Below are 20,187 nucleotides of genomic sequence, written 5' to 3' on the forward strand. Positions count from 1 at the left end.
AGCAATAGACGCTGCTATGAGATACAGAGCTCGTTAATAAACAATACACAATAAATCAACCAATCACAGGTCAGGATTCATTCACCAGCCAATGAAAACACAGTATTTGATACAACCAGCCAATCAGAGAACAGTATTTCATTAAAACAGCCAATCACAGAATCGAATCAGGTATTCAGTATAAATAGAACAGCTGCAGAGGTCTTGGTTGAAAAGCGTTTCTTTGAGTTCAAACTCATTTGCTGTATGATTTCTTTTGTTCGAACAAAGACAAAACAGAAGATCGACCTCCAGTAGATTTTGAGCACAATCTTTAATTATGGGATTCAATGAAAAATAATTATGATATTGGAAATTTATTAACTGGTCCTTTGTTTGGAGTACTAAGCTTTGTTAATTTAAAGTTCGCAGAATATCAAATATGCTGAGATTTTAAAAACTTTGATATGGAGGCTTTATAAAAGTTTATCAAGAAAATATTTAACATTTCTGTTGATTGATAAACATGGGAAAACATGGCCGAAGACACAGTTTCGATTATTCATGCAGCAATGACTACGAAGTAAACCGTTTTTACGAGCAAGAAAAACAACGAAAAGTACATTTCGATGATGAATATTTAGCGTCGCGCGGTCGAAAACAGACGCGCGGGCGGTCGCAAGATGGTGACATACAAGAAATGGGTATTTACGAAACAACATCGAAACTGAAAGAATCGTATCAAAATATCGATAAAGGTTTAGATGTTTTACGAAGAATTTACGAGAATTTACTACACAGTAAGGAGTCGGTACGCTATCACAGCGAATGCTCGCAAAAAACATTTCTTTCCGAAATCAATACTCTACTCAGTCAAGTGAACGAGCTCGAAAAATCGTTACGAAAATCAGGAAATCAAAAGCGCGAATACTTAGAAGAGTTAACGAGACTACAACAAGCTTTACGCGAGGATCGATCAAAATTCGAAGCGAGTCGAGAAAATCGACACGAATTACACGAAAAGATGAAGGAATCGACAAAACAGACTCGCGAACAACAAATCACGATTAATAAACTTAAGAAGGATAATGAAAATTTGTGGCGTATTTTACAAGAAGTTAAAAAACATCTCTTAGAAGAAGATACAATACAACGCGAAGGACAGCTCTTTAAAAACAAACGATTCCAATTACCGTACCCTCCTTCGCAGGAGAAAACTAATGTCGAATGTGAGCTTTTCCCTATACGAGATAACAATAGCGTCTCGTCGCTGGAGAGCGCAGGGAGCTCCACCACAGATGTCATGTTGTCTGAGAAGTTGAAATATCTTATTAGCCGGAGTGAGAATATCCAGAGTATGATATCAAAGGTTGGGGAAAAGAGTAGCGGATCTAGGCTAAATCGTAGTTTTTCGGATGATTGTTTAAAGAGATCTAGCCTGGATGAAAAGCGACAACGCCCATCACGGTTTTCATCCTGTGAAAGAACCATACCTGAAGAAAAGCGTATCCCTGCTGAGAACGAACGGGGCGTGCGTTGTGACGCAAAGGATATATTACGGCGCTGTGAAGAGCTGGAGAAAAGAGTTGAGCAATGTTCGACTAAAGATATGCGCGACCGCCTCATGTGCCAATTAGAAGAAATGGAGCGAGATGGAAATGAAAATTTGAACGTCAGCCGTGATCGAGAGGACGACCAGTATTACAATACAGGTAACTTTTTTTGCTTTCCCCGGAGCTTTTAGCACAGTACTAGATACACTTTAAAAATGTTTTTTACTCTGTGACTTTATTGAAGACTTCAACCTTTTCCTCTCGAAGTTTTTCTTTTGTATTTCCAGTGTCAGAGAAAGCATTTTGAAATTTGGGGAATGGGGCTGAGGTTAAGTGACTTTGTGATGGCCAATAACTTTAGTTTGGGGTTAAATTTTCAATTCAATATGCCGGAAAATTAACTCAAAATCAAATTTTATTTGGGGAAGAAGAATGCAAAATTAGTAAAAAATTTATTGGATATGGAAAGCCCGCCCTTCCGGTAGCTACGGCATCCAATTCAAAAGCTAAATTATAATTTAGGTGGGATTATAATAGGTTTAACTCAGGGGTCCAATTTAGGCCCGGCCCGGGTCCAAGACACGAAAAAAATTACAATTCGAAAAGTTCGGTTCGCCTCCAGTACATATTTACAATTTACATAAAGATTAAGAAACGTTTTATTTCTTTTCAATACTTAAAGTTTCTTGCTTACGCATTCATCAGTTGATTAGAAAATCATTAAAAATTATTTACGTTAATCAATAAACGGGGCTTGCTAAAAACTCGCCGGCCTGGAATATTAAATTCGCCAGAGTTACTTTTTCATTCACCAGCCCATCAAAAAACAAAGCAAAACCCCTGAAGTTAAACTTAACGATTCCAATTCATTGAGAGCTTGTTTTTATATATTCATAAACTTTAGAGAGATTTTGCGAACGAAGCAAACAAAGTGACATGACCAAAACAAACACGTTGTCATCGCAACAACATCAACAACAAAAATGGCACCCAGAGGTGCATAAGAAGGTGCGTGGTGAACTTTTCAAATGCTTGGATCAAATGTCGACGCTGGAGAAGAACTTTACTGATGCTCAAACAGAGATTACAAGACTACGACAGTATATTAAGGTATGTTGATGGCTGGCTGGACTAAAATGTTGTTTTAACGTTAATCTAACCATTGACGATCTAACGTTGTACCGAGGGTGTAAAAAAACACCCCTATTATTCGATTTTTGACGTACAAATTTCTATCGAATAAAGACAAATGAAATTTTCAGCAAAGATTTAAGATTTAATTTGTTATCCTTTTTTATCCTCATACATTTGTATGTTCATTTAAAAATGACTTAATGACAATTTCGCTGACTTACGTCAATTTTTCACTGTTCACAGATTTTGATAGTTCGTTCGTTTTTACCCTCTTATTTTGTATAAACGCTAGGAACGTCAGAAAGACGTTGTTATAACGTTCTATGCCGGCTGGGTTTCTATAGATCAATGTTGTGACTGAGATTATTTCAACCATGGCTTAATCGGTTCGTAAAAGTATGCCACAGACCCACTTAGCCCCCTACATAAGACTTTGAAAATTGATATGTGATGCAAATGTTTCAAGATAACTTGGGTAATGCCTCAGTAGGCAACACATGTTGCGCTTTATCTGTGATCGAGGATACTTTAAGCCCGGCAGAACAACCGTAAGAGTGGGGAGGCTGAAGGCTCAAAATGAGATAAAATTCGCTTGGAGAGTGGGGAGGCTGAAGTCTCCCCAGTCTTGAAACACAGCATAAATCAAAATGGAAATAAAAGCACTTACACATCCATGGTCAAAGCAAACTTATTTTATGGGACAGCTGTAATCATCATCCTAAAAAAAGAATTAGAATATTTAATAGTGCATTGTTTGGAGGGTAAATCACTAAAAAACTTTTCTAAGACCGTAGTGCAAAGGCGGAGCATCAAGTACGGTGCGCAAAGTCGTGAATTCAATCCTTCATGATATGCGCCATTGCAATGTCTTCTGGCATTACATCACAGAACCAACAACTGATCGGTTGTAAGTGACGTAAAATCAGTCAATACGTCACAATCAGCTGTTGGGTCTGTAGAAGACATTGCAATGGTGCATATCAAAAATAGTAGAAAAAAGGTGTTTGATTCCTCTAAGAAATTAAGAGAAGGATCACGGGTAATTAGAGAGATCCAGAGGAACAAGTGGCGCACTCCCCTATCTTCGGGCGGGTAGATAGCTATCGAGAGAGGAGCTTTCGGGTTACTTCCGATTGCAGTCACAGACTTAATTATATCCTACACCCCAGGTATATCTTTTTCTGGTGTGATGGAAGAAACCAATTTGATATTTTTCTCCGACATACAGGAGACAAGCGAACATAAGGATTTCAGTGAGAAAACTTTCAAACGAGAAGCGATTCAATTACGAATGGTGGTCGACGAGAAATCGAAAGAAGTTGAAGTTTTGAAACAAAACCTCAATGATGCTATCAAAGTAAGATCCGTTTATCATTTTGTATTAAGATTAAGGACTGCGTTCAATCCGTTATTCTTAATTCTTCTCATACTAGTTTTTTCAAAACCAGGGGGAGTTCCTGTACAACCCCTTTTGATATAGTGCCGTCTTTTTGGATGAAATATGGCGCACAAAATCCTTGTCATATAAGGTAACTGTTGACAAAAAATTTTTTTGATGACGTCACTAGTTATGTCCAAAGTGAGCGAAAACTTTGTTCTTAAAAAAAGCTTTTGTATTCTAACAAAGGCTTCAGAAAAAAGTTCCCTGCGTCTAAAATGCTTATTTTATCCTAAATATTCAATAAATACGATTTAAAAGATGTATTTGACATAAAAAATAAATTTGTATCAGAAAAGTGTCAATTTTTGTGACACCTTACTGTCAGAAATGCCATCATGCTCAAGGTGTGAAAATTTTTAGGTTTTATTTTTTTTTATTTTGAAGCTTAATAAAAGTTTAACATTTACAGAAAATTTCATACCAAAAGCTCCATTTCAGGAACTATTCACCCCGAACAGAAACAATAAATAGTACGAATAGGGTTAAAGCGACGCAAATATAAGGCTTCGCTTTTCCTTGCTTGAGAAAGATTGAAGATTTCTCTCTTGCCGTTTGGGCTGTAAGCGCAATGGTTAAACCCATCGACCCTTATAATACAGTGCTTTTTATACTTTTATACGAGAAACTAAACCATAATCTTTATTTTATAGGGTTTACGAGATAGCGAGGAACTTATCGCGAAAGTGGATGAGTTGGAGCGAGATTTGGAGGATAAAGAACGAGAAATAAAACGACTGAAATCGAAACATCGAGCGGATTATGTCGAAATTGAAGATCGATTCGAACAGAAATGTACTGAAGCCGAGACACTGAAGGTTTGTGTCTTTTTTATGTGAAGAAAAACACCCCTGTGTCGGTGGAGCCCCATCCCTAACAGAAAATACCTAATCTCCGAGTAGATTCTGATTACTCCGCGCTAGCACGTATTCAATCTAAAGGCCATGGCTCCTTAAGGGAATCTAGCTAGGTTGGCGCACCGCTTTGATCTATTTCATCCAGATCTGAGATTAATATTAAATGAGCTTTTGAGCACGGTGATTGGCTAAACCAAAACATCAATCAACGTCAGTCGTAAACATAAGGCCCGGTGGATCCCCACCTACTGGAAAATACCCTGTAATAGACCTTTTCATAAATTACGTCACGAACATCACTTGCCTCGTATTCAAACAATTACCATAGTGATTATGTCCCTTGAGACATTAAATGATTTTTTTGTAAATAGAAAGTAGTTCTAATAAAATCCACTGGGAGGTAACCACCTTGGCAATAGTTTCAAAACGAGGCAAGTGATGTTCGTGACGTAATTTATGAAAAGGTCTATTAAAAGAAATCTAGGATTTTTATCCTAATTGGAAATTGAATGGAAAAAAGTTGAACACCGAAACCATCCTCATTCGCGTTTCCGAGCAGGAAACATTAGATTTTCTGTCCCCATTTGGATTTTGATAGTAATTTTCATCTCTACTGAGGGAGAAAACCCATCCAGGGCTTTGAGAAAGGGGTGTAAAAAGTGTTAGAGGGTGCCTGGCCGAAAACAAGTGATGTGAAGTGCGGTAAATGTCACAGATTTACGTTCTTTTATGCGATTGGCCTGAACTTTTTTTTTGTCGAGTAAACTCGAATAATTCAATTCTTGAACTGTTCGAATAAAACAGGTGGTTATAATGAGCAATTTGAACCAATGAACATTAAGGCGGTATGCTTACTCTATACCAGGGTGTAGCTCAGCTATGACATAGTGTAGCACACTTCGTGGTACACCACTACGGCAATGAACTTTGAAAATTCAGTAGATATCGGGTATGTTAGCAGACTAGGGCATGCTGAGCTTGGCTAGAGTTGTCTTTATAACAAAATCTATTTCTTTGTAGACTGAGATGCGAACTGCCCTTGAAGCAATGGAACGTATCCGTGTCAACACGACTCAACGCAAAGAATCGATGCGAATCGAGGAAACGATAACAACAGAAATATCGATGTTACAAGCAGCCATTATCGAAGTCGAAGAACGAATGAATATGCTGAGTACCGAAAACTCGACTCTCAAAATCGATTTAGATGAAAAGTTACAAATCTTAGGTGAAGTGACAATCGAGAACGAAGAATTGATCAATCGATTACATGCGTGTGAAATCGAGTTACAAACATACCAATCGAATCAAATCGATAGACAGGCGTATCCCTTGAACCTAAACGCAGCATCTTACGTTCAACAAACAAAGCGAATTCGACAACTGGAAAGTGATCTATCGAAAGCTTTATCGGAGAAAGAATCGATTTTGAACTCGACTCTTCGTAATAATTCGTATGTTCGAATCGACAAAACAAGCGATGAACAGGGTCAAGTTATCGAATCATTAATCGATGATAACGAGAAACATTTGGAAACGATTCAAACGAAAGATCGAATCATCGATGAATTACAAAAGGAATTACGTCGATTAAATCAAGATTCGAGTAACGAAAAAGGCTCGAATGACTCGAAAGAATCGGTTGAGAAATATATCGATATTATACAGCGAAAGACGAAAGCTATCGAGGATCTACGAGATCAACTAGACGAAGCCAGAGCCAAATTATCCAGACAAGAATCCGATGAAAACTCGAAAGAATCGACTACTAAATATATCGATATTATACAGCGTAAAACGAAAACAATCGAGGGTTTACGAGATCAATTAGATGATGCTAAGATTAAACTATCGAGCCAAGAATCCGATGAAAACTCGAAAGAATCGATTGCCAAGTATATCGATATCATTAAACAAAAGAATCAAATGATCGAGAAATTGCGCGAAGAAGTCAATGCGGAATCGGATAAAAAATTGATTAACGATTTGATCAATACGTTATCCTCGAAAGCAAACGATAAAGACGAGAACAACTCATCGATTGAAATCGAGCTCCAGAAAATCAAGAAAATTCTCAGTTCATCACACAAAGATCTGGTCGGTAAAATTATCACTTTGGAAGAAGGAGTTGATAATTTACGGAACGAAAATCGGTCGCTAAGGAAACAGATGACAACAAAGAGCGACGCACAAAATGAGAAGAAAATGGATCAACAATTTCACCAGGTATGACAAGTTTGGGTTACCCTCGGCTGTGATTAGCTTTCGAGATTTGTTCTTAAAATGTTCTTAGAATATTAGTATTTTATATTTTTGGTTCTTACAGTAGGCTGAATACACCCCTGTCTCTGTCAGCCCGGTGAATCCTTTTCTAAATAAAGAATAAATAAATAAATAAAATTCCACAGTGGGGATAAAATTTTCTATTGAAAACCCAATTTGGATAAAAAAGTCGAAAGATCCGGTGGGGATGATTTGGAGTGCGATTTTTTACATTGAATTTTGAATGGGGCTGAAATAAGAGTCGAATGGGGATGAAATTGTAGAGTATTTTCCCACCGGGGACGAGATTTTTTCCGAATTTTCCAGTTGGGCTGGGGTCCCAACGGTGTCTGAATTTCAGGCTTGGGTTTTAAAGTTGTTCTTATTCTTAAAGAAATAATCTTTGTTGATATCTTTTTAACATATTTTTCCAAATTATTTTCAAATCTCATAAGAGTCTAAAATCAATTCATGGCTCCGTACCAATGAAGTATAAGCCCGAAGGGCTAGAAGTCAATCTCCTTGGTAGGATTTGAGGCCAACAAATCCTACCAAAGTTGCGCGGCCTTGAGCGGCTCGCCTGGTTTTTACACAAATGACAGATTGAAACTAAAATTTACCACTGAATTTCGAAAAAAATATCAATCGTAAACAAAGGAATTGCTAGATTCAATCTGTCGTCAAAAATGTGGCGCATTTTTTAAGGCTTTTCTTGCCTGAGAAAGGTTAGAGATTGAACTCTAGCCCTTCGGGCTTTAAACTCAATGTTCCGTACACGTTTTTATTTTAACCATTTTGTGAGTATTTCCGTCTAATTTTCCTAAGAAATTAAGCCTTAAAATGTTCTTAACTTGTTCTTAGCATTTTGGCAAAAGTCTAAGTTCTGGTATAGTTTGTTCTTATAAAATACGATATTATATTTTCATTAGGTGATTGAAGAGAATGCGACACTGAGGGAATCTCTAAATAAACCATATCCAGGTTTGGTTCAAAATATCTTGTTACAGACGGATGAGGTTAAACGACTACACGAAGAAAATGAGCTCTTACGGCTTGGTTTGAGTGACAATAAAAGGGAACTCGTTGATAGCAACTTGCGGAAGCGGCAGCGGATCAAAGATATGCAGACTAAGATAGCGGAGCTTGAGAACGAGCGCAGTGGATCAGGAACAACCAGACGTGTACGCAGACGGTCATTCTCTATGAATGAAGATTTAGTAGATGCCAATCAAAATTCGTCCGAAATTGAAAGCCAGCTTCGCAAAATGGAGGACGAGAAAATCAAAATGGCGGAAAAGACACGACAGCAGAATAAGGAGATACGAGAGTTGAAAGACGAGTGTAAACGACTTGGTCGAGTGGAAAATTCGAAGAAGGCTTTGGAGTATGAAGTAAAGAATCTAAGAGATGCGTTGAAGAATTTTGGTGGTTCACAACCTGATGAAAAGGACCAAAAGATCAAGGATCTCGAAGAAGAAATAACTGTTTTGAGAGAGGAGCTCGGCGATGGAGGGTCATATTTGGTACCTGATATGGAAGGTGTTTTGATTGACAGCAAGACGAAAGATGATCTTCATCGCATGGCGAAAATAGCTGACCGCGAGCGAAAAAAAGCAGAAGAACTGCAACAAGATTCGGACGCGTGGAGGAGGGAGAAGCGTAGATTAGAGCACGCTGCGGAGGAGAGCCAACAAAACGTGTTGAAATTGGAAGACGAACTGTGTGACGCGCGAAGAGATTTGAGCCGCGCGGACGATGAGGTGAAACAGGCGGTTGAGGAGATAACAAAACTACGAGATTTGTTGGAAGAAAAAACGAGCTCGGATGAACGCGAAACAGAGATCAAGAATTTGACCGATGACCTAAACACACTTCAGGACGACCGTGTTATTTTGCAGAACAAGTTAGAACAAGTTCGACAAAAGAATATCCTACTTGACCGTGAGAATAAATCATTGAAAACGAATCTTCAAGAAAGTAACGCAGACAATATCGATGTTGTGCAAGGTTTTGAAGACGAGACTGCTAAAGCACGTGATGAGATCATCGAGTTAAGTCGCGAACTCGATTACCTCAAACAACAAAACAAAGAATTGCAAGACATCAACGAGACTCTGGTCGAGGAGGTGCAGAAAATGAAGGCTAAATCGAACGAGACACATTTCAAGAACTGGCTTGACCAAGATGTTGAAAGGAGGCTAGCTTTACTTAGCCCTGATACGCATCGCAGTGATTTGGGGCTAGATGAGAATGAACGGCAGATGAAGAAAGACCAACAGAGGCTAATCAGGAAGCTACAGATTGAAAACCAGATCATGAGAGCTAAACTACTTTCTTTAGAAGAAGAAAATATAGCTTCAACAAAAATCATCTCTGACATGGAGCGTGGGCATGGACACCTGACAGGCACTTTGAGATCTCACTTAATTCTTCAACAACACTCCACCGCAAAGCTTTTAGAGAACGCCTTACAACAATACACTACAGATTATGAAAGTTTGAAGAAGAAGTTTGTCTCGTTAGAAGAGAAATATGACCGAAAAAAAGGTTTGTCATATCACAGCTAACTCTCTCTAATTCGAATTTTTGAAACCTTCGGATGTTCTTAATCTTTTTGAGTTCTTAGCCTAAAACGTTTCTTAAAAAGTTCTTTCTTTCATCATCAACTTTTGTGCAATTCCCTTAGAAATCGGCTGTTTTAGAGCCATTTAAGCCTTAAAATTAATTTAATTTATTCTTAAATATTTTGACCATCAATGTTCTTAGAAAAAAACGTGTAGATATTATCAACGAGCTTTAACACTATTGTTCCACTCACAGGTGACAATTCAAAACAACGAGACGACATTTGGGAATTATTTACCAATGCGGGTGCAACTATCACAAACATCAACACTATACTCAATGAGGGTCTAGTGAAAGTGGATGAAGATCTTGAGAAAGACGAGTATGGTAAGAAGATGAGCATTTTTTTTCATAAATGAAGAATCTGTTACTTATATTTGAATTATTGGAAGTTTATCGTGGCTTGGATCACGAGATTTACGTTTGGCTACGTTTCGAGAGATTCTTCTCCCACCATCTCCCATATATTTGAATTAGTACAGTTTGGTCTCCATAACTCGAATCGCACGGGAACACAAATTTGTTTGTATTCAGGACATTTCGAGTTATAGAGTAAGGTTTATAAGGCATTGTTAAGTGAAGGAACCATAAAACTTGTTCGAGTTAAGGCGACATTCAGAGTTAGAGAGGTTCGAGTCAGAGAGACTCTGCTTTAAAATCGACAACAAACTACAAATCTAACGTCGACTAAAATATTTTAAACAAAATCATTCTCCATAACAATCCTTTCAAAAGAAAACAAAAATAGAAGTTGTGGTAAACATATCTTCTGATCTTTTAAGGGCACCCCTATGTCACAAACCCGTTGTGAACCCCGCCTCACTAAAAAATTTGTCCAAAATTTCGTCACCGTTGGGAAAAATACTCCACAATTTCAGCCCTACTGGGAACTTGATTTTGTTTTTATTCCCACTGAAAATTTGACGGAAAATGCACTCCAAAATCATCCTCACTGGAATTTTTGACCTTGAAACAATAGAATCGACAACAAAAAATTTTGAGGAATTCTTTTGTTGATTCTACTTCCCAAAAAAATAGGCGTACCTCCTTTCCATGCCATGAGATAAATATTTTTATTTTTCAGGAAATGACTTCGATGCAAGAGATTACAAATCACGTTTATGGATCTTAAGACGTCGTCTGTCGGATGTCGAGAACCGTCATCGAGAGTTACAGCTACGTGCGGAAGAACTCAACTTACGTTTAGACGCTAAACAAACGGAATTCGAGGTTACGCAAGATGAGTTAGAAGACGCAACACGTGACCTTGAGACACGTGAGAACCACGTGCAAAAACTAAAGACGGAGCTCGATCACGTGGCAAAAGAACGAAGCCGATTGGCTCGCTTAATGAATCTATTGAAACAAAATCAAGATCGAATGGTTGGTGACGTCATAGCTGACAATGAAGCTTTAGCTAACGAAATGAATCCGAAAATAACCGAAATTCATTACTATTCCGAAACGGGTACAGGTGGTAATCCCGATTTATCATCACTGATCGCGAAATTGAAAGAACGGGATACAGCATTGAATATAATGCGAAAGATGAGAGAGGAAAATGACAAAGAGAACGACGAGCTCAAAAGAAGAATCAATTATTTGGAACGTAAGCTGAAAGAAATGACGGATCAACGAGACAAATTGCAGAAGGAGGCGGAATACAGGGCCGGGTATATGAGTTTCGCCCGGGACGAATACGGAACCATCCATATGCTGCGGGATGACTTGAAGAGGATTGCGAAAGAGAATGCAGATTTGAAAAATGATATTGTTTTGAAACAACGACAGATGTATGATATGTCTAAAGATCTGCATAAGCTGAGAATCAAACTGGACACCGAGGTGGGGTCGAAGACCGGCGAACGAGCGCCACGGCGTGAAGAAAATGTCGAGAAGTTGATCAATGATTTAGCATCTAATAAAGCAGAGAAGTTTGTGTTGGAAACTAAGCTAAAGGATATGGAACGCAGGCTAAAGGATCGCGATGGTGGTACTGGGGATCTAGATAACGTTGATGGTCAGGCTAGTGATGCAGTGAGAGTCTTGAAACAGAGGCTAGTTGATAAAGAACGCGAGATTGAGAAGTTGAAACGTGGTCCGATATCAAGAAGCCCAAGTCCTACTAAAAGTCCGATGGCACCTCGAGACGACACGATGAGTGACGTCGTGTCGGCTTTTGATTCTTCACGCAGTGAGAAAAATCGCGCGCAGTTGGAGCTGAAGAAGAGGCTGGAAGAAGTTGTCGAGGAGAATAAGATCTTGACTCAGGCTATCGGTGAGAAAGGCTTGAAAACGAGTGCTGATTACGTCAAGAAATTAAAGATGGCGGATAAAAAGATCGCACAGCAGCGAACGGAGATTAATACGCTCAACAATGATAACGAGCAGAAGCGAAAAAGAATTCGAGAGCTTCTGACCGCCATTGAGGAGATCAAAGACGGTAAATCAACAAACTCGAAATCACAGAAAAAAGTGAACGATCTCATTAACAAAACAAAAGAGGATGAAATGTCTTCGGTGTTAGAGAAGTTGAAGAAAAGTAAAAGCGAAGTAGCTGAGTGGAAAACCAAAGCTGAGAGCTATCACCAGGAGTTAGAAAAAGTCCAAGAGAAAACAAAATCGAATGATAGCAGAGATTTCCTTATGGATCAAGAACTTCATTTCGATGGGAACGAGGCTACCTTGTTGACACCTGAGTTGCCAAGACAACAAGAGGAACTAGCCAATCAGGAGCCGTTATATGAAGAATTGGAGCCTGGGTACGAAACGATGTATGAAATTGCCGTAGATGGAAAGGATGCCAGCTCCAAGAAAACAGAATCGACAAAGAAGAGCCAATCCCGAATCCCAGTTTCACCCGTTAAAAGATTATCGGGAAAATCGGGGAAACAAACGGAAAAGAAATCGGGAAAAGAGGTAAGAGATGATGTTAGACAAGAACTCGATATTTATCGAGGACAACTCGACATGAACGAACACGATACACTCGATATACTCGGACGTGATCGATTAATTTACGTAATCGATTTTCAAATCTCGAAAAAATGTATGACTGAATTACGAACTATTAAAAATGATGTTTACGAACTTGAACACGAAAACGAAACTTTACAAACAAATTACGTGAATTTAGCTGAAAATATGAGTGAATTTAATGACGATTTACGAGTACAGATACGAGGACGTAACAACCAAATTGCGACACAAAATATACAATTACTAGACCAAAACACGAAACTTACGACACAGATTGAGGAGTTAAAGAATAGTTTGGAAGCGCGTAATATAGTAAATGACGAAGCTCAGCGACAGGTGGATGTACTTAATGTACAAGTCGAGCAACAGGTCCAGGAAATGGAGGTCTTAGACGAGACTTTGAAGAATACTGAATGTGAGCTTTCGAAAATACGCCAAAAAGAGGTGGATTGGGAAAGCGAGATCAACCAATTAAACGAGACCATTATAAATTTGGGAAATGAAATCGATCAACGGAATTTGGATAACGACGCTCTATCAACTCGATTGGAAAGTAAGACGGAGGAAATGTCTAAACTTCAGACCGGAAAAGGCGGTAAGGGCGTGAAGGGTGCCAAAGCTCAAGAGATAAAACGTCTAAAAGAGGAATTAAAGACGAAGGGTCAAGAAGTGGACAGTGTAAACGAAGCCTTACGTAAAAAGGTTGAGGAATATTCCAAACTACAGAAGAAATATAAAGGTACGAACATCGCTGAAAAGAATAAACAGTTGAAGGCGGTCAAAGAAGAACTCTTAGAGAAAACAAAAGAACTTCAAGATATTAATGAACAACTGAGAGAAAGGGTGGAAGAAGTACACAGGCTAAAACAAGAGCTGAAAGAGAAATCAAAGGCTAGTCAAAGCTCTAAGGACGATTTAGAAGCTATAGCCACGTTACGGCAGGAGCTTTCTATGAGCAGCGCGGAAATCATCAAAAGGAATGAAATCATACAAGAATTACGCGCGCATGTTGACAAAATTAAAGAACAAGAGTTAGCGGTTCGACAACAGGAGCAACAAGAATTTGAGGAGTTGGAGAAGAAATATGAAGAAACAATTTTAGGGTTGAATGAAAAGATACAAGAAAAAGATCAAGAATCGGAAAAATATCTTGATGAGACCGTCAAAGCAATGGAGGAAGCCAAAACGAGGCTGATTCAAGAGATCAACACCAAAAAGAGGCTGGAAGAAGATGTTAAAATGTTGAGAGAGAAGATTGATAATTTGAAACAAAAAGATGAAATTATGACAAAAGAATTGAAGGAGAAACATAATAATGAGAAGGAGATTATGGATATTGCACAAGCTCTTGAAAGTTCACAAACGCATGCGCAATTGATGGAACAAAAGATGCGTGATATGGAACCACAAGTAGATGCTTTGAACGAAAAGTTAAGATCGGTTGAAGGAGAACTGGAAAAAGAGAAGAGTGAGGTGAAACGATTGATAGCTAGTCTAGAGAAGGGGAAGATGGAGTTGAAAGGCATTTTGGCGGATTATGATTCCTATAAGCATGCAGCTGAGAGTGAGATTGCTCACGTGACAAGTGAAATGCATCTTTTGAAGAAAAAGATTGGTTGGTTGGAAGCTGAGAAAAAGAAAGTACCACCGCCCAAAATGCCCTCCATTGAAGAAGAGATAATAGAAGTGCCACCGTCTAAAACGACCGCTATTGAGGAAGAGATTATTAAGCCTGAGGAGGTACAAAATTCAATGGCAGTACCTTGTGATCCTGATCATCCGTTGTTGAGTCAAGGATTGGAAGAGTTGGAAGTTGAGCTGGAGATACTTCAAGGTTGCAATGAAGACCTTGAGGAAGAGCTAGCGAGCGCGCGGTCACAAATGAACGCGCTTGAAAATGAGAAAAGTGAGCTGGTTAATGAGCTAGAAAATACAAGAACAGATTTAAAGAAAACTTTGGGATATTTAAATGATTTGAATGAAAAACATGAAATCTTGAGGAGAGAGTTTGAAGAAAGTGAAACAAGCTTGAAATCGCAAGAGTCGAAGATGGAGAGCATAGAATCTGATCTAAGGAGCTATCGAGAACGCGAGCTAGAAGAGGACGAGTCAAGCCGCTGTGAAACGCTGACTGAAGATCAAGTCAAGAGCTTTGAGACTGAGTTCCAAAAACAAGCTCATATGATTGAACAACTTCAGGAGATTATCGAGGGCTTAGAGGGAGAAAACAAACGAAAAGATGACGCTTTCGAGCGTTTACGACTGAATAACGAGCGAAATATTCAAGAATTGGAAAACGTAACTAAGGAACTCGAAAGCGAGATTCAGTTACGAGCAGATGAAGAAGAAGATCGTAAAACACTTACGCGAGAACTCAAAAAGCGAGACGAAGAAATTAAACTGTTACGAGAACAGAACACTGGGGATTCAGGTAATTACGAGAAATTGTGTTTCGAAATTGAAAAACTTGAAAGAGAGCTTGACGAAAAGCTACAGTCGGAACAACGCCTTGAAAATGAGATCGAAAAATGGGTAGTGAAATCACATGAACAAGACTTGACTATCAATCGAATGAAGATTGAACTCGAACAGCAATTGGATAAAGATGAACAAGATGGCGGATACGGGACCAATCAGATTGAAGCATTACATCATGAGGTGGCGTCAAAGGCTTTAAAGATTCAAGAACTCGAACATCGATTGGTTCAAGCAGAACAAGATGGTGGATACGGGACCAATCAGATTGGAGCATTACGTCATGAAATAGGTTCAAAGAATTCGAAAATACAGACCTTGCAACAAGAAATACAAATGCAAGAAGACCAGTCGCAAATTTTATTGTCTTCCTTGAATAAGAGGCGTGAAGAATCGAAACAATTTCTAACAATGCAGCAAAAATTTCGTGACGAAATTGATAGTAAAGAAGACCTAATCCGAAAACTCAATTTCAAATTGAAATCAAACGATCTTGACGTCACAGCGTCATCCTTGAATGTGTCACGTGATGATGATTTAAGCCAATCAGAAGACGAGTTAGACAATAGGGATGTTTTATCGACCAATCAGGATGAAGATGTTTCAGATTCTATTGTTGAGCTTTCAAAACAATTGAATAATGTTCGAACGCGCAATAAGAATTTGTCACGTGATCTTGAAAAATGTCGCGGTGATTATATTCGCTTGAAGGAAGAAAAAGATCGTTTGGATCTGACCAGCCAGAATTTAAAAGAGGATATAGAAGTCTACAAGGATCGGATTACAGAGCTCCGTTCAATGTTACAAGCCTCACCTGATATGCCAAGTGATGAAGATGGTTCGAATGCAGTTGGAGTTCGCACGAAGTTGTACGCAAGTTATAAAGAGTTACGCGAAAAATCAATCGAGATTGCTTCTTTACGAATGTGTATTGATATAAAAGATGACGAAATTAGAAGTTTAAGAGAAGAGATTGAGCAGTTACGAGGGATAAATGTTGAATTACGTGGTCAAAATGAGACAATATCCGAAATCGATGAAAAACTCGATTATTCAAAAACGAATAATGTTAAAGTTTTGGTAGAGGAGCTGAATAATCGAGAACGAACCGAACAAGACTTACACAACCAGATTGCTGAGCTTCGACAACGTTTAATGCAGAAATGTAAACAAAGCGATAAATTACAATTAGAATTGAATAAGGTTACAAATCGATTTCGGGACATCGAGCAAAAGTTATGTCAAAATGATCGAGACACGCGGGAACGATTTTTGCACGTGTTTGAGAACGACAATTCGGAAATCTCAGAAGTTACACCTCTGAATTCAATCAAACTTTTCTCGGCACTTGATACACAAGATGCGTCAAATTTAACGGGAGACGAAAGCGATACCGAAGATTTGTCGTTAAACGAGAATTTTACGAGGGACGACGATTGCGAGATCAGTCGGTTACGAGAATTACAATTGAAAACACAAGAACAAAACTTATTTTATCAAGAGCAAGTGAAATCATTACAAAACGAAATCCAGCGAATTAAACATTCCAATAAAACGACAAATAACGAAAACGAGAATTTACAACGACTATTATCGGAACTACAAATTCGTTTACAACAACTTGAGACGACAAAGACAGACGGTGAGTGACTACCGACTATTCACTCGTTCGTTGTCTTGACTACAAATGACGCACGCACAAACTTCACTTGACCCTACTTCTTTATTTAAAAGGCATGTTCTTAATCTGTTCTTAATACATCTTTTACATCTTATAAAGCTGCCCATTTTGTAGACCGATTCCGTGTGACGTCATTTTCACCCACGATCAGCCATTTTGGTAGAACGAATATGAACAGGATGATTTAGTAACACCTTAATAGCTCAAAGTCTTCAAATATTTCCCTTTGGACCTGCGCATAGTTTTTTGTTTGTTTTGGCTTCGTGGGTGAAATTTATGTCAGTTAGGAACAGGCAGCTTGCTTGAGGTTTGCTTGAGGATAGTCCTTAACTGGATTTTGGCGAATCGGTCTATATCCATACAGGGGGTGGACAACCCTTTTCAAACCATAAAATTACTTGAAAATGTGTGGATACCCCCAGAAAATGACAGAATTTGTAAAAACCTTGGTAAATTTGCTCTTAAAATTTGCTCGTGTTGAAAATAACAACACCCGAAAAAAGCCGGGTTTTGACGGCTTTCTTTGGGTGCGTTCGTTAGAAAACATGACGTCATCTTGACTTACACTTATCAAGAATTGATCACTTTTTTGAGAATTTTAAATTTTCTAATCGATCTTTGTCTTACAGTCTTGAACGAACTTCAAAAAGGACGCGACGAAAACATGATTTTGGGAATTCAAATCAATCAGAGAGAAGAAAGACACAAAGTGGAACTCGAAAATTTGAAAACGTGTTTTAAAAATGTTGAAACGGAACACATGGCGTCCATTAAAAAGAGAATGGAAACTAGTTTCCAGGAAAAAATCGTTTTCCAAGTTAAAGCTAAACAACTGGCTAATGAAGTGAAACGCAAGGACTTGGAAATTGAAACCCTTAAGAAACGCGTACGACAATAATTGACCGCCCGCGCGTACAGTGATGGTTTACAAATATAGGATTTTGAAACCTGGACTTCATTTCATTGGACATGTAAATATTGTATATAGTTTGTATAAAGCTTATTAGTTCAGTTTTATTAAAGATTTGATTATGTAACAGTTTCTAGCGAAATTGAAGGATAAACAAGTGATACTTTTATGGACCTACCTGGTTATGCATTTAACACATATATAATTGATATCTACGTGAGCATGAACGTTAAACAATCATTCAGAACACAAATAGTGACGATTTATTAAAATTAGTCGTTTGTTTCTTATAAAAAAAACGTTTAGAAACCAAAATTTCATGTTCTTGAAATATTCTTTCATATTCAAGACTTCGTGAGCATCAAAAAGACATCTATCTCATCAAAAAATTGAGTAATTTGGCTAAGAACATTGATGTATGCTTATTAATAGTGATTCTTATAGATAAAGATGCGTTTTTTGAGCTGAAAAGTTTTTTTACAAAAATCTGCTCGACCCATCTTTTACCTACTCTCATGCAAAAAATCAGAAAAAAACAACGATCCAATATTTCACAATGTCCAAAAAACCCTTTTTTAGCCGTTTTTGACCCAAATTTGCCCAAAAACATTTTTTTTCGAAAATCGGGCTCAGTCACATTCGAGGGTTTATAGTTATGCATCTTTGTGCAAAGAATCATAAAGAATGGAAGAGCCAATCTCGAGAAAAGCTAATACCTAAGTAATTGATAATGTGCTTATAAAAAAATATTGAACTTGGCCAGTTTTTCTATAAAAACACGCCAAGCAACCAAAATTTCATGTCTAAACACACATATTCTTCAAGAGTAAGCTCTCATGAGCAAAAAACATCTATCTCATAAAGAAATTGAGTAATTTGACTAAGAACATTGATGTATGCTTATTAATAGTGATTCTTATAGATAAACATGTGTTTTTTAAGCCAAATAAATTTTTTTGCAAAAATCTGCTTGAGCCATCTTTTACCGATGATGGTACCCTACTTTCATGCAAAAAATCAGAAAAAATTAATGATCCAATTTTTCACAAAGTCCAAAAAACCCGTTTTTTAGCCGTTTTTTGGCCCAAATTTGCCCAAAAATTTCTTTTTGCGAAAATCGGGCTCCGTCACATTTTGGCCACCACCGTTTTGCACCTTTGTACCAAAAATCAAATGATTCCTATGATTCAATCTCGAGAAAAGCTGGTAACGAACGGACGGACGGACGGACAGAGGTGAATTTATAGGACCTCCACCCCACCGGGGTAGGTCCAAAAAGATATAGGGACCGATGGGATCATATGATGGGATTTCAATAGACTCTTCCAGAAAATTGTCCGTACATGAGGGGTGGAGGATATAGTGTCCGGGAGTAGTGTAATATCTACAAAATTTGACTTATCCAGGGGTAAACTTGCTCAGTTTGAAAGTAATTTTCCTTTGTTTGAGGGTAATTTTGATTGTCCATGGGGTCAACAAATGCTTGTCCGGGGGTCAAAAGTCCGGGGGTAAATTTCCAAAAAATGTTATATCCTCCACCCTCCCCCCATATTCAAATTTTCTGGAAAAGCCTAATGAAACGGTATTTTCACTGAGGGATGGAAACAAAAACCATAAGAAAAATTGAAAATTGAAGTACACTTACCATTCCTCGTGCCAGTTCACTTGTTATAACCACCATTGACGAGTCTGGTTTCTGTATAATTTCATCAATTAATAACATTTCTCAAAATTTGCCAGAATTTTTGTTGTAAATATGTATATTTATTTTGTATTTCTATTTCTGATCTGAAAAAAAATCAATTTTGGAAAATAAAATATCTAAAGTCGCTCAAATTATTGGAATGGACACATAGTTTCTAGAGGGGTCAAGACCCCCCCCCTTAGGTAAGAGGACCCCTTCCTTAAGTGCTAACCCCCCTTAGGAAATTCATTTAAAATTTCACACCCCCCTTAGAAAATCAGTATAAATGAAACGATTGTACAAGAGTCATAATTCAAGGAAGACCCCCCTTAACTGGCAACCCCCCTTAGGAAAGTCATACTTTTAACACCCCCTTGCTTTTGGTTCATCAAAACCCAAGACCCCCCCCCCTAAATGTAGGGGGGTAGAAACTATGGGACATAACAATTAGCCTCTTAGTTTCTAGGAAATTCATTTTCAATGTTAAAGGTCATGTGCTTTATCATCAATATGAAATCTGAATTTCCACAAAGAATACCTAAGTTGAGAGCTACTGGTATCAACGTTTATTTGACACGTTAGAATGGGCTTTTCCAGAAATAGTCTGTAT

General features: G+C 38.1%; 1 protein-coding gene across 1 annotated transcript; it reads left to right on the plus strand.

Annotated features, from left to right (window-relative positions):
• The first annotated feature begins 187 nt into the window (after positions 1-187).
• Positions 188-18,269, plus strand: LOC136819631 (golgin subfamily A member 4-like). Its single transcript, XM_067075869.1, has 9 exons — positions 188-1,691; positions 2,437-2,642; positions 3,895-4,023; positions 4,758-4,922; positions 5,982-7,187; positions 8,153-9,770; positions 10,044-10,175; positions 10,933-16,944; positions 17,613-18,269. Exons 1-9 carry the CDS (start codon positions 506-508, stop codon positions 17,879-17,881), a joined length of 10,923 nt encoding a protein of 3,640 aa, XP_066931970.1. The 5' UTR covers positions 188-505; the 3' UTR covers positions 17,882-18,269.
• The last annotated feature ends 1,918 nt before the right edge of the window (positions 18,270-20,187 follow it).

The sequence above is a fragment of the Clytia hemisphaerica genome, unplaced genomic scaffold, assembly GCF_902728285.1.
Source record: "Clytia hemisphaerica strain Z4C2 unplaced genomic scaffold, Clytia hemisphaerica genome assembly, whole genome shotgun sequence".
In the NCBI taxonomy this organism is placed as follows: Eukaryota; Metazoa; Cnidaria; class Hydrozoa; order Leptothecata; family Clytiidae; genus Clytia; species Clytia hemisphaerica.

Coding starts and splice junctions, on each gene's coding strand:
- LOC136819631 (XM_067075869.1), top strand. CDS start 506: ATGGGAAAACATGGCCGAAGACACAGTTTCGATTATTCATGCAGCAAT. Junction 4,024..4,757: donor ACCTCAATGATGCTATCAAA/GTAAGATCCGTT, acceptor TTTATTTTATAG/GGTTTACGAGATAGCGAGGA. Junction 9,771..10,043: donor GAAATATGACCGAAAAAAAG/GTTTGTCATATC, acceptor TTCCACTCACAG/GTGACAATTCAAAACAACGA.